General features: G+C 42.3%; 1 protein-coding gene across 1 annotated transcript in view; it reads left to right on the top strand.

Moving 5' to 3' along the window:
- The first annotated feature begins 2575 nt into the window (after nt 1–2575).
- LOC133420537 (ankyrin-2-like) overlaps nt 2576–18471 on the top strand; it is a 115060-nt gene continuing 99164 nt past the window's right edge. The window contains exons 1-2 of the mRNA XM_061710230.1: nt 2576–2820; nt 17591–17692. Of these exons, the coding sequence (XP_061566214.1) occupies nt 2680–2820; nt 17591–17692 (243 nt within the window). The 5' untranslated portion in view covers nt 2576–2679. The remainder of the gene's footprint in view (nt 2821–17590; nt 17693–18471) is intronic.

The raw sequence follows: 18471 nt of genomic DNA, 5'->3' as shown, positions 1-18471 counted from the left end.
AATAATTACAGCAACAATGGTGAAGATAAAAAATTCACACCAGTAACAAAAACAAACCAAAAGCATAAGGACAGCAAGGTACAATAAAATCAAAAGAGCAAGGACGGAGTTATGGATGAGTGCAGTTTCTTGGCAACACTACGCTATTCATATTATCAATCTTTTTCATATATTTAAAGTAGTTGGTAAGAAATGTAAAAATATAGTAAAGGAGGGAGTATGTCCACTCCACTTACAAGAGTGAATATAATATTTACCCAGAATAATCACCAGGTTGATAATGTTTGAATATTTAGGATCCAAGTTATCCATATTATAAATAACATTATTGTAAACACCTGGTACCTTTAGCACCTCACTCCAATCCTTTTCCCTCTCTCTCCACCTCCTCTCCTTACAGGCATGTCTGCACAATTAAATATCCTGATAAATAAAATATAAATCTGATGCACATAAAACATGCACCCGTGCACTCACGCACACAGCCAAGGGGGGGATTGCAACTAAATTTAAATTGCTTTAAATTAAAATAACACGATCTCTAAAACGGTGGGTAAAAACACCCAGAGAGACGAGCAGCTGCATTTCTATCCCCCTCTCTGTCAGCCAGCGGCTAATGGCCACTAATTACTAATAATATACAGCACGTTACGCAGTTGCAAAGGATTGTTGTTGTTGTAGTAAGGCACTTGAAACGTGAAATTCAGCAAGTGCCTTACAACAACAACAACAACAACAGCACACACTAGTAATGTGCACGTAATGCTACTGCTGCAAACCAGACCAGGAAGTGGAAATATCTCCTCCGTTGAAGTGTCAATCTCCTGCAGACCTGCAAAGTGCGGGGCAGGTCACGTGATGAGGGAGGGGGATGTTCATCATATCATTTTATTTAGTTGAATTATTATTAATTGTTAAATGATATTGTTGAATGAATGGCATGATAGGTCCACACTTGAAAATGGAAATCTTTTTTTCTTTTTAAAAGGCCAGTCCAGGGGCCAGAGCCCAGAATTTCACTTGTCAGCACCACTCAAGGTGACCAAACTTACCCATAATTTTTGAAAATATCCATGTCTGTAGATGATATTCTGGTATGATAACCTTCCTGAGTGGCAGCTGGATCAGAGTTATCAGCTCATGAAGTTACCAGCCCCTTCAGAAAATTACATTTTAGATGCTGCTGCATATCCTGGTTTAGACTCATGTACAGTAAATCTGTCAATGTTTCACTATATTGTCTTTGGTATCATTTTAAACATTCATTCAAGCTAAGATGTGAATCTTTCTGACCAACATAGAGGTCACTGCAGCTCTTTAAACTATAAACAACACACATTTTTACACAATTTTCGCCTAAATTATATACTATCTTTTATTCCTGTGTCATCTAGGAACAACAAAGACACAAAATACAAAAACTGGAATACTCACAGGACCATAAGGATCCAGGAAATGTATAATATACCCCTACTATATTGTTGTTACAGGTCATTGTGAGCCTTAAACTGGAAGAGCATCATTAGGCTCCTATGAAACTATAAAAGCCACTAATGTCACAAACTGGTCTTTATCTGCAAATACACGACATAAAGGACATAACAATGAGATAAAGAACCAGCTTAGTTTTATAAACAACATTAGAGACACAAAATACAAAAAAATACACACAAAAAATACAGAAACTGGAATAATCACAGGACCATAAGGATTCAGGAAATGTATAATAAACCCAATTTAGAATCATCAATTAACCTGAAGGGGGTTTTAACTTCATGAGCTGATAACTCTGATCCAGCTGCCACTCAGGAAGGTTATTATACCAGAATATAATTTACAGACATGGATCTGTTCAAAAATCATAGGTAAGTTTGGTCACCTTGAGTGGTGCTGATATCTGGTCTGGAACATGGACTAGAAGGGACCTTTGGGCATCTGAGCAAAGGGGGCGGGTGCTTGAGCACCTTCTGCACCCCCCTCTGCACGTGCATGCTTCACGGTTCCCGCGGTGTCACACGTTACATCTCAGTCATCTTCCGTGTTAATAGCGAGTCAAGGGGATATTTTGACGTGAGCATGCTTGGTTGGACGGTTGCACCCCTCCGTGCTTCATTGTAGTCCATGTTTAGTGTGTGCGATCCCCCCTCCCCCTGCCCTGGGCCGACCCCCGTCTCCCTCCTCTCTCCTCTCTCCCCTCTCTCCCCACGTGCATAGCTGGGCTGGTGGGTGTAAAAATAGCTGAGTGGTGGCGGGGGGGTTGTTGGTTGTTGGTCAGTGGTCGGGCAGTGACGAGGAACCAGCACTCTGCTGGCCGTGGTCACAGGCCCACTGGTTTCAAGGACAGGAGCCCTCCTTGGGACCAGGGGGAACCAGGGTACCAGGGGAACCAGGGGGTACCAGAAGAACCAGGGGGAACCAGGGGAACCAGGGGAACCAGGGGGAACCAGGGTACCAGGGGAACCAGGGGGAACAAGGGGAACCAGGAGAACCAGGGGGAACCAGGGGAAGAGGGGGAACCAGGGGAAGAGGGGTTGGGCTGAGACTTAGGGGTCCCCCCCCCCCTCCTGGACCGGAGCCTGTAAGGGTTTTAAGGGGGAGGACAGGGATTAGCAGGGCGATTAAATGTTTCCACTTCAACTACTTTACGTTCTGATGGGAGAGACCTGAAAACCTTGCAGCATGGGCAATGCAGCCATGTGTAAGGTGTGCGGCTCGGACACGGGGCTCAGGACCGTCTGGATCCAGTCTGACCGGGACCAGAATGCCTTGCCAGAATACTACTGCATGGAGCATTTCCCCGCAGAGCCTCTGCTGATGCTGGTAAGATCTCCGGAGAACAGGTGCATGGACAGACTTGGGGAAACTGGGACACTCCGGAAATGCTAGTTTTCTTGCAGGTGATATGGATTTGAAACTTTTTTGAAACGCTTGGAATTTAGCGTCAGGTCTCACCCTTAAAAGCTGAGCTATTTTTATTTTGGTGTCTGTCTGGATGAAGGGCTTGTTTGAACTCGGAGCTGCTTAAACTCAGTCTGTGTGTGTGTATGCTTCAGCTTTGCTCTTCGGATCGTCGGGGAAAACGTTAGCTACAGACAAATGACCCAGGTAATAAAGCGCCTGTTAGCTGTGTGGTGGAATCTCAACCAACTCTCACAGATGCAACAAGACGGACTCCTGATGGGAGAATTACTGTATTTATACTTTATTAAGAGACGTTTCCTGAGACACTAGAATCTTGGGAACAAATATCTGAGTGACATCAAGGCCAGTGTGACTCGTGTCAGGTACCGAGGAGAAACCTCAAAAATCACAACGTTTCTAACTTGAACTGCAAAAATGTTGCTGAGAGAAGGTTTATATCACGGCTCTGGCACTCATGGTAAATGTTGTCAGCCTCTGCATCTCTGTCTCTCCAACTCCAGCCTCAGCTTCAAATCATGTTGCCTTCACTTCACTGACTTTGCCTTTATTCTGGCGAGATCTGAACAAATTTCACGAGCAAGCGAGTGATTATGTACATTCACTGAGTGAATATTATGAAAGTAAAATATATATTTCTCACTTTTTTATGCAGAAACTAACTCAAAATATTGATTTTATTCACTAAAAAATTAGAAATGTCCGCCATATTTTTTTGTTTGATTCAGTATGCAAATGATGACCTAAAGCATTCTGGGAAATTTGGCACTATGGCACTTTTACACTAGTACCTACTCAGCCCGACTCGTCTCGACTTGCCCTTGTTTATCTTCAATACCCAGATGAGAAGTAGGAGGTTGGAGAAGCTGCTGTGACGTATTTGATTGTGTATCTAAAGGAAGAAGACAACAACAGTAAAGATGTAGAACCTGGAGGAGATGATAGATGTGCTGCTGGGTCTGTGGCTTGTGTTTGATATCAAGTTAAAAAATGAGAGTGAGAGAAGCTTCAAGCGGCAATGCTTTTTTTTGTTAGTTTGTCTCTGCTGCTGAAAAGTCATCTGGAGCCGTGAGCAGCTATGAAGAGACAGATCTCCTGGTAGATCTGGTCGTTCCTTATCTCCGTCTAGATCCTTTTTAATTCTCTCCTCAGCACCAGGTTCATGAACATCTGCACCTCAGAGTTGGACCAGAACAGACTTTTGCTGCCGTTGATGGTTGAATAAAATGAACAAGAAGCCGTCAGAGTCGCTCTTTCAATTCAATTCAATTCAATTCAATTCAATTCAATTCAATTCAATTCAATTCAATTCAATTCAATTCAATTCAATTCAATTCAATTCAATTCAATTCAATTTTACTTATATAGTGTCTAATACTACAAAAGTTGTCTCTAGACACTTTCCAGAGACCCAGAACATAAACCCCGAGCAATTATTACATAAACAATGGCAGGTAAAAACTCCCCTAGTGGGAGAAAAACCTTAAGCCAAACAGTGGCAAGGAAAAACTCCCCTTTAGGAGGGAAGAAACCTGGACCAGGATCATAAGGGGGGACCCTCCTGCCGAGGGCCAGACTGGGGGGTCGGGGACGTCAACAGCACAGCAGGCAGGTGGAAGCAGCAACGGGATGACCGGGGGTGGGGACCACAGGCAGGTGGAAGCAGCAGCGGGATGACCAGGGGTGGGGACCACAGGCAGGTGGAAGCAGCAACGGGATGACCGGGGGTGGGGACCGCAGGCAGGTGGAAGCAGCAGCGGGATGACCGGGGGTGGGGACCGCAGGCCAGCACGCAGCTCCCGAAGCTCCGGCCCAATCAGCAAGCCCCAGGTTAGGTTCAGGGTCGGGGAAAGGTTGAGAAGGGGCAGGGCCAGGGAGAGGAGTCTTGATGGACAAATCTGTCCCCCGCCTGACCGGGCCGTTACCCTGCCCCTCTCACTCCCACACTGCAGGTTCCGGTGTTGTGCATTCGCTGATTTCCACCTCCTTACTCAGACGTCTGACTCCAACCCCCCGACCAATCGGTGGCCTGTAGTGTGATGACGTCGGATACAGCCGACTCAGCAGCTTAGAACCTCGGCAGAATAGTTACAGAAAAAGTATCTACTCGGCACGTTAGACCCCTAGTGGAAAAGAACCAAACCGAGGCGAGTCGGGCTGAGTAGGTACTAGTGGAAAAGCGCCATGAGACACACACACCATGGAGCAGTTAGGGTTAAGGCCCAAGCCACCTCTGTAGCCACTAGACTACCACGCCCCAATGACCACTTCATACTATATGTTATATGTATACAGGAAACATGAAATAATAATTGCCATCGTATTGAATCTGTGAAAATCCCCTCTGGAGTTTGGTTCATAATTGCTGAAATTGTGATCCTCATTGTGTTGGTTTTACACCCACATCTATATTGTTCTGCTTTAATCAACCTTGAAATTAGAGTTAATATTGGAAAGAAGTTGATAATATGGCCAGAAAGGTGTCTGTAATTTGATAAGTGCGTTCCTGTGTGTTTACTGGACGTGTAACTAGGCAACGGAGTGGTAATGAGAGCTGCGTGAGGTCGATTTGCAGCGGGCAACACACTACGATCCCTCTGGTGCGGTTCCAGAGAGGCAGACAGCGCGTTGACAATATTTATGTGTCTTCTATCCAGATCTGGATCTGTGAGGTCACAAGACTCTCTAGATATTCATGTTTCCATTACATATCCTCTTTAAGAATGCAACTTTTCAAGTATTACAACCAGTACTGGAGTTGTAAAAAGAAATCAGGGGGATGGTGGATTTGATCATATGGGGACAGATAATTTGTGCTGATTACAAATAATGTAATATATTACAAATAATAGCAGTGACCAAAACACCTGCAGAAATACTGCAGGAATGACATAGCAGCAGTTAAATGCAGCCTTCTGTAAGCTTTAAATATCCACTGGGCTTACATCAAATACATCAAAACACAACAATAAAAAACACTTTTCTGAACTTATCAATATGACTCTGTCCTTCACAGGATAAGTAACATGGATCACTGCAAACACTCACAATCTTAACAAGAATATTTGTCTTATTTCTAGTTAAAATGTCTCATTTTAGTAAAACAAATCTCATTACACTTAAAACAAGACTCATCACTGGAAAAAACAACAATTTTCACCTGTTTCAAGTAGATTTTCACTTGAAATAAGTAGAAAAATCTGCCAGTGGAACAAGATGTTTTTGCTTGTAATAAGAAGATAAATCTTGTCCCACTGGCAGATTTTTCTACTTATTTCAAGTGAAAATTTACTTGAAACAGGTGAAAATTATCAAATAAGTTATTTTTCTGGTGTTATTTTTCTGGTGATGACTCTAAATGTTGAAATAGCAGTAAAACCACATTCATTGATGAAATGACATAAGGGATGGAAAGGAGGGATGGTAGTTTTACAGGGGGGATGATTTGGACCGTTTTTATTTCAGGGGGGATGATTTGGACCGTTTTTATTTCAGGGGGGGATGATTTGGACCGTTTTTATTTCAGGGGGGATGATTTGGACCGTTTTTATTTCAGGGGGGATGATTTGGACCGTTTTTATTTCAGGGGGGGATGATTTGGACCGTTTTTATTTCAGGGGGGATGATTTGGACCGTTTTTATTTCAGGGGGGATGATTTGGACCGTTTTTATTTCAGGGGGGATGATTTGGACCGTTTTTATTTCAGGGGGGATGATTTGGACCGTTTTAATTCAGGGGGGATGATTTGGGCCGTTTTTATTTCAGGGGGGGATGATTTGGACCGTTTTTATTTCAGGGGGGATGATTTGGACCGTTTTTATTTCAGGGGGGATGATTTGGACCGTTTTTATTTCAGGGGGGATGATTTGGACCGTTTTTATTTCAGGGGGGATGATTTGGACCGTTTTTATTTCAGGGGGGATGATTTGGACCGTTTTAATTCAGGGGGGATGATTTGGGCCGTTTTTATTTCAGGGGGGGATGATTTGGACCGTTTTTATTTCAGGGGGGATGATTTGGACCGTTTTTATTTCAGGGGGGGATGATTTGGACCGTTTTTATTTCAGGGGGGATGATTTGGACCGTTTTAATTCAGGGGGGATGATTTGGACCGTTTTTATTTCAGGGGGGGATGATTTGGACCGTTTTTATTTCAGGGGGGGATGATTTGGACCGTTTTTATTTCAGGGGGGGATGCCATCCCCCCTTATCCCCCCTCAACTCCGGTACTGATTACACCTCCACAAGTGACACATAGTCAGAGCTACTGAAGCTTGAAAAGAGCTGTGTTTTTGATGCTTCTGTAGACAGAAACTAAAGGAAACGACCACCTTCGTGTCATCTGTGCTTCCTGTGCTACAGTAGCTTAGCTGACAGAGAGAAAGCCCTGTTGCCATGGTTACCGCCTGAGAGGACGGTGCCAGGTGGGAGGGATGAAGATGCTCGCTCGCTCACTGTGTCGGGCTGAAGTCTTTGCATTATTAGATAAACTCAGGGGCGGACGCTGATTTTGTAAATTAATGTTTTATAAGAAGTCCTGGGAGAAATGCGTCGGGGCGCAAAACTTCAGACAGATCTGTCACGGTTGGCAGGTTTGGTTATTCCCAGTACTCGAGTTGTAAATTAAATCAGGGGGGGGTGGATTTTATCATATGGGGACAGATAATTTGTGCTGATTACAAATAATATAATATATTACAAATAATAGCAGTGACCAAAACACCTGCAGAAATACTGCAGGAATGACATAGCAGCAGTTAAATGCAGCCTTCTGTAAGCTTTAAATATCCACTGGGCTTACATCAAATACATCAAAACACAACAATAAAAAACACTTTTCTGAACTTATCAATATGACTCTGTCCTTCACAGGATACGTAAAATGGATCACTGCAAAAACTCACAATCTTAACAAGAATATTTGTCTTATTTCTAGTTAAAATGTCTCATTTTAGTAAAAAAAAATCATCACTGGAAAAAACAACAATTTTCACCTGTTTCAAGTAGATTTTCACTTGAAATAAGTAGAAAAATCTGCTAGTGGAACAAGATTTTTTTTGCTTTTAATAAGAAGATAAATCTTGTTCCACTGGCAGATTTTTCTACTTATTTCAAGTGAAAATTTCACTTGAAACAGGTGAAAATTGTCAAATAAGTTATTTTTCTGGTGATGACTCTAAATGTTGAAATAGCAGTAAAACCACATTCATTGATGAAATGACATAAGGGATGGAAAGGGGGATGGCAGTTTTTCAGGGGGGAGGATTTGGACCGTTTTTATTTCAGGGGGGATGATTTGGACCGTTTTTATTTCAGGGGGGATGCCGTCCCCCCTCATCCCCCCTCATCCCCCTCAACTCCAGTACTGGTTATGAGGTGATGTGATGAGAAACAAGACTGACCATAAGCGAGGCCTTAAAGGACACGTGTGTCCTTGAGGGATGTCCTTGTGCAAACTGTTTCTTGTTTTGTATTTTCTGCTCTTGAGCCCAGACGTGACCCTTCAGAGCAGCTTCTGAACTTTCCCTCTTCTGTTCTGAAGTCTTTCCTCTGGGAAGCCGTCAGCCGTTCTCTGTGATGTGGGTTTCTCTTCAAAGGCCCCGGTTGTTTCAGACCCGTCGCCGTGGTAACCAGCCAGACTGGTGACGAGGTTGACGTCTTGCATCATGTGACCGAGCACCTCCGAGGGGAAAGTGAGGTTTTATCAGGCGCGATTGTGTCACGGTGGCAGCTTTGTACATTGTTTGCTGGAAAACAAAGAACTGTTGCATGCACCAACGTGACACAGTGAGTGTAGCGAAGCGTTTCCCACCGTCTCATTCATTCACGGGAGTTGAAAAATTAAATGAAAAGATAAAACGTGAGCTTGAAATGAACGTTTCGGTAAAAATACCATTGAGACAGAGCACAAAAGCAAACTCAACAATGTCTGTATACAGGACTGTCTCAGAAAATTAGAATATTGTGATAAAGTCCTTTATTTTCTGTAATGCAAAAATGTCATACATTCTGGATTAATTACAAATCAACTGAAATATTGCAAGCCTTTTATTATTTTAATATTGCTGATCATGGCTTACAGCTTAAGAAAACTCAAATATCCTATCTCAAAATATTAGAATATTCTGGGAAATCTTAATCTTAAACTGTAAGCCATAATCAGCAATATTAAAATAATAAAAGGCTTGCAATATTTCAGTAGATTTGTAATGAATCCAGAATGTATGACATTTTTGTTTTTTTTAATTGCATTACAGAAAATAAAGAGCTTTATCACAATATTCTAATTTTCTGAGACAGTCCTGTAGCTCTGCACATCACCGTTCTCTTACTATAGTTTGTGAAAAGTCACCTGTGGCAGCGTCTCGTGCTATAGCTATGATGTTCTGAACTGTAACATAGTTTTCTGTGTAGAACTTGCGGGGTTTTGGATATGGATACATTTCTTATAAATATTAATAAGGAATAAAGGCGGCGTTAGCCCTGGTGGAGCAGCTGGAGTCTCTCTAGTCTCCAGCTGGACTCTGGCATTCCTAGTTTCAGACATTCCTAGGTAACTTTCCGGTAGCGTGAGTGAAGCAGAGTGAGTCCCATCCTGCGCCAGGGTTCTTCCTTGTTCAGGTCTGCTCGTTTCTGGATTCACCAGTTACGGAGTCAGTTCCTCCCAACACGGTGCTGGACATGCATCTGATCTTTAGAAGTTCATTCATTCATCCATTATCTTACCCGCTTTATCCCTTGCGGGGTCACGGGGGTCTGCTGGAGCCTATCCCAGCTATTTTCAGGTGAGAGGCAGGGGTTACACCCTGGACAGGTCACCAGTCCATCACAGGGCCACATATAGACACACAAACCATGCTCACACCCACACTCACGCTCACACCTACGGCCAATTTAGAATCACCAATTAACCTAATATGCATGTTTTTGGACTGTGGGAGGAAGCCGGAGTACCCGGAGAAAACCCACACAAGCACGGGGAGAACATGCAAACTCCACACAGAAAGACCCCTGCTGGGCCTGGGAGTCGAACCGGGGACCTTCTTGCTGTGAGGCAACAGTGCTAACCACTAAGCCACCGTGCTGCCTTTAGAAGTTTCAAAGTTTATTTATTTAGATGGGACAATGTATATTAATGAGCACTACATTAATCAGTGTAAATACACCAGATTTTAGCAGAAATGCTAGTTTCCTCCCGCAGTCCCCACAGAAAACATAAAAACCATTCTGTCCAACAATACAATCAAACAAGGGAACACACATAAAACATACATAGTAGCAAAATAGATTTAGCAGCATTTAAAAACAGTATGGATTGTATCTAAAGTGACTTGAGTTTAAAGTGACTTGAGCAAAAAATGCATACTACAATAATGAAATAGCAGTGATGGTAATATTATGGTACTGAGAAAATCCAAGTTGTGTGACATACAAAGTGTGTGTTGCATTGCACATTGCCCTGGTACATACAAATTAAAACAGATAATTAACATTAAGACAGACTGCTGCAGGTTTGGAGCACTTCCGGTTGTAGTGACCGGTTATGAAGCGTTTTTCTTTTCAAGATGGTTTCTTGTTTTATATGGTTTTGTGCTTTGCATCGTTTCTCTATTTGCAGCACGTTTGATGATGCTGCATTTGTCTTTGTTTTTTGCAGCAAGTTTTTTCATTTGCACCACGTTCCTCTTTTTGTACCTGGTTTTGAGTTTGTGAATTTGAATCGTTTCTGTACTTGAGGCCGTTTTCCTTAACTGAGACGCATTAGGCCGTTGCAGTGCGTTTGGCCCTTGTCGGCCACCGTACAAAGGTGGTCAGTGTAAGCAGAGGTGTCAAGTAACGAAGTACAAATACTTCTTTACCTTACTTAAGTAGAAATTTTGGTTATCTATACTTCACTGGAGTAATTATTTTTCAGACGACTTTTTACTTTTACTCCTTACATTTTCACGCAATTATCTGTACTTTTTACTCCTTACATTTTAAAAACAGCCTCGTTACTCTATTTCATTTCGGCCTTTAAAACAAAACTATCCAGTTAAATTGCTCCATCCAGATAGAGTGAATTTGGTTGTGGTTGTTTCAGATGTTCTTGTCCAGTTTTGTTCTTACATCCGTTCCCTCAGATTCCTGCAACTAAACTTGGATGTACATTCCAATAAAGGTTAGGATAAATGATAACATGAACATGAAGTTTGACTTTTTGCACCATTACAATACTTATAGGCAACTAGTCATCATATCTGCTGCCCTCTGAAACACATGTTAATGCTCAATAGTACACATATATGCTTCTTTAATATATTTGCATTATACTAAGATACATTCATTTTCAATGGCTTTTGTCCTTAATTTTCCCCCTTACATTACTTTTACTTTTATACTTTAAGTAGTTTTGAAACCAGTACTTTTATACTTTTACTTGAGTAAAAACTTGAGTTGATACTTCAACTTCTACAGGAGTATTTTTAAACTCTAGTATATATACTTCTACCTGAGTAATGAATGTGAATAATTTTGACACTTCTGAGTGTAAGTATGAATTTAGCTGCAGTAGCAGTTGATTTCAGATGGAACTGAACGCATGAGTCTCGTTGTGAATAGTGCAGAGCCGTCGGCCAGGTCTTCTGAGGTGATTGTGTCTGTGTTTGCAGAGTGTGAGTGATGCAGTGCGGCTCTCTGCTCCAGCAGCTTCCTGCAGGACGGCAGGAGGAGAGCTGTTCTGTTTGGGCACAAAGCAGACTCCGTCCGTGCTGCACCATCAGTCCTGCATCCCTCTGTCGCATACAAACTGTGATGCAACTGAACATTTTAGCCAACATTTGACCTCAGAAGGAGAGACCGTGTCCATGTGTGACAACAAATCCAACTTCTGCAGAAGTTACTCTTCTTCAGCTTTGGTGTATTCATGTTCATGACAGCAGCCTGAATGCAGCAAAAACAAGCACCATGCAGGGTTTTTCATTCTGCAGGCGGAGCTTTGACGCGCTGGTTGGGAGCCAGGACGGAGCTAGTTAAGGCACTGAGAGAAAAAGTGCTGAGTCGCTGTGCCTCCTCAGTCGTGGTGTGTTTGCACCTGCAGTGTAAAAACAGACAGTAAACAACATCGTTCTGCACTGAAAAACTATAGCTCTCATTACAAATGCACAATTACTGTAAACAGTCATTTCTTTTTTCGTATTTGGTTCTTGATTTATCTTCTTTAGATGGATGAAAGATTGATGATTACATAAAAACCCATGAGACTGAACGCAGCGACTAGAGCCAGAACATTTTCAGCTACGTTGACTTATTTAGCTAATTTAAATAATTTATATTAATTCTTAAACGATGATCATGTAATATCAAGTAAAAAGTGACAGAATGAGAGACTCCTATGAAGCTCGTGGTTTCCTCATAAAATTAACTTGCACTTACAGGACTGTCTCAGAAAATAAGAATATTGTGATAAAGTTCTTTATTTTCTGTAATGCAATTAAAAAAAACAAAACATGTAATACATTCTGGATTCATTACAAATCAACTGAAATATTGCAAGCCTTTTATTATTTTAATATTGAATAAAAAATGAGAATATTCTGGGAATCTTAATCTTAAACTGTAAGCCATAATCAGCAATATTAAAATAATAAAAGGCTTGCAATATTTCAGTTGATTTGTAATGAATCCAGAATGTATGACATTTTTGGTTTTGTAATTGCATTACAGAAAATCACAATATTCTAATTTTCTGAGACAGTCCTGTATCTAAACATTATAGCGCCAATTTACTACAACTCATTAGGGTACTTGCAGCTCGGACCAACTGTATTCTAATTTTATTCCTGTTAAATTCGATCATTTTTATCCATTTATGAACCAATGTAATCCATTCTGTATTCATATAAAGCCATTGCATAAAAAGCAGGAAAACCAAGGAACTCAGCATGGAAACCTTTGCTTTGAGTCAGTTCCTCATCCTGAATATGAACGTCAACAAACAGAGAGATCAGTCCAGTGATAAAAAAACGCCAGGTTAGTAACAATAATACTGTATTATACATAGATGAGTATAATGAGCAGATTGAGGAAGAGCTCAGTGTGCCAGCAGTCCAGGTCTGCAGCAGCGGAACTAGAAACGGTTTTAAGTTTTAGGTCTGATTTATAGGTAGAGCGTGTCTCGGGTGTTTCCACAAGAGAGGAGCCTGATAAGGCCACATACCCTAACCCTACCCTAACCCTAACCCTAACCCTACCCTAACCCTAACCCTACCCTAACCCTAACCCTAACCCTAAACCGGTGATTATTAAGGAATAATCTTCCCTCAGATCAAATGTGTTTCACATATGTTTTTAAGTTGTTTATAGTCCATCCATCCATCTTCTTCCGCTTATCCGGAATCGGGTCGCGGGGGCAGCAGCCTCAATAGAGAAGCCTAGACTTCCCTCACCCTAGACACTTCCTCCAGCTCTTCCTCCAGCTCTTCCTCCAGTTTTTCCTCCAGCTCTTCCTCCATCTCTTCCTCCAGCTCTTCCTCCAGTTTTTCCTCCAGCTCTTCCTCCAGCTCTTCCCCCAGTTCTTCCCGCAGCTCTTCCTCCAGCTCTTCCTCCAGCTCTTCCCCCAGCTCTTCCTCCAGCTCTTCCCCCAACTCTTCCTCCAGCTCTTCCTCCAGCTCTTCCTCCAGCTCTTCCCCCAGCTCTTCCTCCATCTCTTCCTCCAGCTCTTCCTCCAGCTCTTCCTCCAGCTCTTCCTCCAGCTCTTCCCCCAGCTCTTCCTCCAGCTCTTCCTCCAGATCTTCCTCCAGTTTTTCCTCCAGCTCTTCCTCCAGCTCTTCCTCCATCTCTTCCTCCAGCTCTTCCCCCAGCTCTTCCTCCAGTTCTTCCTCCAGTTCTTCCTCCAGTTCTTCCTCCAGCTCTTCCGAGAGGAGTCCGAGACGTTCCCAGGCCAGCTGAGAGACTTAGGGTGCTCTCACACCTGTCCCGTTTGGAGCAGTTGTTCCGAAACAGAGAGCGTTTCCCCCTAAAGATCGGTTGGTTTGGTACATCTGAACACAGCAATCGTGCTCAGATGCGGGACAAAACAAGCGAGCCAAGATCTCCTAGGAGAGGTGGTCTCGGCTCGCTTCCATTCCAGACCTGGAGCGCGTCCGTTGCAGTGAGAACATAATCCACACATGAACCGACGCAACTCACTCATAACTCGCTTACGATGCTCCATAGTTGTTGTTTTTCCCGCGGTACGGAAGAGGAAAATCCTTCCGCGTTCATTTCTGACCAATGAGAGAGCAGTTGGTTCTCATGGCATTTGTTAACAGCTTTGAACCGCTACAGACGGTTGCCTTGTGAACACAAACACCACAAACGAAACAACTGTATTGATTTAGCCCCTGAATTGGAACAAAACAAACGGGCCACAGGTATGAAAGCAGCCATAGTCTCTCCAGAGTGTCCTGGGGTCTCCTCCTAGAGGGACATGCCTGGAACACCTCCCTAGGGAGGAGGGACATGCCTGAAACACCTCCCTAGGGAGGAGGGACATGTCTGGAACACCTCCCTAGGGAGGAGGGACATGCCTGGAACACCTCCCTAGGGAGGAGGGACATGCCTGGAACACTTCCCTAGGGAGGAGGGACATGCCTGGAACACTTCCCTAGGGAGGAGGGACATGCCTGGAGCTTCTCCCTAGGGAGGAGGGACATGCTTGGAGCTCCTCCCTAGGGAGGCGCCCAGGATGATCCGATACAGATGTATCGGGGCAGCAGTAGCTCAGGTGGTAGAGCGGGTCGTCCAATGATCGGAAGGTTTGCAGTTCGAATCCCGCTCCATCACAGTTGCTGTCGTAGTGTCCTTGGGCAAGACCTTACCCACCTTGCCCCGTGTGAATGTGTTTGAATGTGTATGAATGTTTGGTGGTGGTCGGAGGGGCCGTTAGGCGCGATATGGCAGCCACGCTTCTGTCAGTCTGCAGGGCAGCTGTGGCTACAAATGTGGCTACCACCACCGGTGAGAATGTGTATGAATGAATAATGATCTCTGTAAATCTCTTGAAGGGCGCTATATAAAACCAAATCATTAATGTCCAAGCCACCTCAGCTGACTCCTCTCAATGTGAAGGAGCAGCGGCTCGACTCCGAGCTCCTCCCGGGTGACCGAACTCCTCACCCTATCTCTAAGGGAGCGTCCAGCCACCCTGCGGAGGAAACTCATCTCGGCCGCTTGTATCCACGATATTATCCTTTCGGTCTGTGACCATGGGGAGAACATGGCCACTGTAGCCCTCACCTATAGACAATAAACCTCCAACAAACAGTCAAAGGCCACCTGGAGCAGTGTGGTTTCACTGAGCTGGTAAATCCCCTTGATTGCTGCTGGTTGAGTCCACCTGCATCAGGGAGGAGTGCAGGTGGATCAAACCAAGTTAAATGTTCCTTTTTGGGTGCTATTGGTAATAAATCATTGACATTACTAAAAACAGGTTGGAATGATTAATTTGTTAAAAGAGGGGAGGACCCTGATTGAAGGTACTGTTGAAGAATATTATCAAAACCAGTTCAGAAGTCCTCTGTGGTGTAGTGAGTTTTATTCAGTAAGCCGGCGGTGAGCAGACCTACGCAGAGCGTGTCTGGGTTGGTGTGCTGACCCAGAGTGGTTGAAATCATGACTCTTTATACAGTAAGTTCAAAGCACAAAAGGCAAGAATCAACAAGCCAAAGGTGAAAGACGATAAGCAATCAAAGGGTATTTACAGTCAGATGTGATCTGTGGCCAAATGCCGTCCTCGGGCATTCGGCATGAATATCATTCAGTTGTAAATTACCCCATAGGGTGTTCTCGTGATTCAAGTCTGTGGCCAAATGAGTTGGTATTAACATATCAGTCAGTCAGGAACTTCGTCATATGGCATTCCTGTGGTTCAAGTCTGTTCCAAGGTGTCGGCCCTGCAGGGGGGAGGAAGCTGGAGTTTCACGTCAGTCACGGTGTCACAATGCCTCATCAGTGCACATGATGTTTAAGTCTTAAAAACTTAAACATGGTTTATGCCGGGTAGGTGGAGTCTTGGAGAAGGCTCGGGTTTAAAAGAGGGTGAAACCCTCAGTTCACCCTCTTTTTTGCCCTGCTGCTGTTGTGTTGCTGCGAGGAGCTGTTTTGCCTGCTCTAAAGGCATGTTGGGACCGCCCCAAGTAAATTGCCACTTTTGTGCCTTCAGAGAATAAATCCCCCTGAACTTTGCCCTGTTGTGTTTGTCTGACATCCCTTACTCATGTGGAGAGTTTCTGGTCTAGTGCGGAGGCGTTACAGTCTAGGTGTGACATGGTAATTACCCAAAGTTCAAAGTTCACCCCAGCATTTTAAGTGATCTGTTTTTATTGAACCTGTTTTTATTTTGGTCCCTGTTATTTAAGTGTGTTGAATGTAGGAATGAAAAACGCACCGATGCTGCTGTAACACCATCATTTCTTGCAAAGGATTAATAAAGTATCTAATCTAATCATAGGTGATGGTGGGAGCGTAGATTGACCAGAGCTGATTGTTTATAGTGAAAGTGAAAATGTTAATGACAAGAAACAACATATGCATTCAGTTGTGGTTCAAATATTGTTTTTATATAGAAATTGCAAAGTATTATATTGTGTAGATCCTGTCAAGTTTAAAAAGAACAGTGGAAATCAGGATTTTTTTTTGAAAAATGAAAAAAACATATGAACAAGTGTTTAGCAGAAAGAGAATGAACACTTCTGAGTTTGTGCTTTCACCATTAAACCATAACATTTTATGGGGGCTTTGAAGATGAAGATGAAAAACCTGCAGGGATACCTGAGTTTCAACCGAGCTGAGCTGTTTGATGTTCACATTTTTATTTCTGGGCAAGAAATAGGTCAGAACATGTTGAATTGAAGTTGAGGTGGAAAGCTTTGTCAGGAAGACCTGCAAAAACAAACGTCATGAGATCAAGTGACGTGGAAAAACATGTTTGAGGTCATTCTGGTGATTTGGACACATAGAGCTGCACATCGTCTACATAGCTTTGTCTTGTGTGTGCTGCAGAATACGGAAGAGTATTAAAATAAAAATAATATTTTAGAGGAGGAGAGGATTTTTTTTTCATTATGCACTTCGTGAAAAAAGTCGATATGTCGAGAAAAAAGTCGAAATGTCGAGAAAAAAGTTGAAATGTCGAGAAAAAAGTTGAAATGTCGAGATTAATGTTGAAGTACAATTTCGAGAAAAAAGTCGAAATGTCGAGAAAAAAGTCGAAATGTTGGGAAAAAAGGCGAAATTTTGACTTTATTCTTGAAATTGTATTTCAACATTAATCTCAACATTTCAACTTTTTTCTCAACATTTTGAAGTGCACAATAAAAAAATATCTTCCCCTCTCAAATATTTTTTCTCCTGCATGGCCCTATTCCTCTTCCGTAGCAGAAGCATAATATGCTTTATATTTATATCTTTATATTATAAAGATTACACAGCAGAAATACAGCCATGAAACCATGTGCTACACTGAAGAGAACCAGCGATCCGACAAGTGTACATTTTCTGCAGAATAAGTCACGTGTCCTTTCCAGACCAAAAACAGGCCTGGCTTTGAGGAAAAGCTGCAACTAAATATTGTGTTTTTTGAACGTTTTCTTTGTTGATCACTTTTAAAACTGCGTATTTTGTGTTTTTCTCTCTCTGTGTCTCTTGCAGTCGGACAGTAACACCAGTTTCCTGCGAGCGGCGAGGGCAGGAAATGTGGACAAGGTTTTGGAATTTCTGAAAGGGGGCGTGGAGATCAGTACCTGCAACCAGGTAGGAGATGGATTCATGGATAGTACTATATACTATACTGTAGTATATACTATATATACTATAGTACTCCACACCAACACATACTCACATCATCATGCAGCCTTGGGGAGGCTGACACTGTTACTACCAGAGTTATTATCGTTCATGAAAACAAACGAAATAACGAAAACTAAAATTCAAAAAACAATTTCGTTAACTGAACTAAATAAAAACGAAAATTAAAAGACAAAAACGATAACTAACTGAAACTATATTGCGTCTTTAGAAAACTAACTAAAACAAACTGAAATTATAGATATAATTTCCTCCGTTTTTGTCCCTGTCAATATAAGCCTCTTGGTATGATCAATGTTTTCCGCTCTGGCCGTTTATCTCCAACTGGCAGCTACGGCACCTGAACGCCTCACGGTCCGTGACGTCAAAACTAAAACCTAATTAAAACTAAACTAAAACGAAGCATTTTTGAAAATATAAAAACTAATAACAACTAGCAAACCCACACTAAAAACGAATTAAAACTAACTGAATTGAAGGAGAAAAAGTCAAAATGAAATAGAACTAAACTAAAATGAAAAATACAAAACTATTATAACCCTGGTTACTACAGGTGCTGGTGAAGACAAAAAGAGTGAAAAATAATATATATACATACATATATATATATATATATATATATATATATATATATATATATATATATATATATATATATATATATATATATATAGCATTAATTGAAAATGCAGCATCTGAGTTATCAATGTCCAGAATTTCATTAC

This window comes from Cololabis saira, chromosome 20, assembly GCF_033807715.1.
Source record: "Cololabis saira isolate AMF1-May2022 chromosome 20, fColSai1.1, whole genome shotgun sequence".
Classification (NCBI taxonomy): Eukaryota; Metazoa; Chordata; class Actinopteri; order Beloniformes; family Belonidae; genus Cololabis; species Cololabis saira.
Note: the sequence above shows the minus strand (reverse complement) of the source record. Positions and strands in the feature narration are given on the sequence as shown.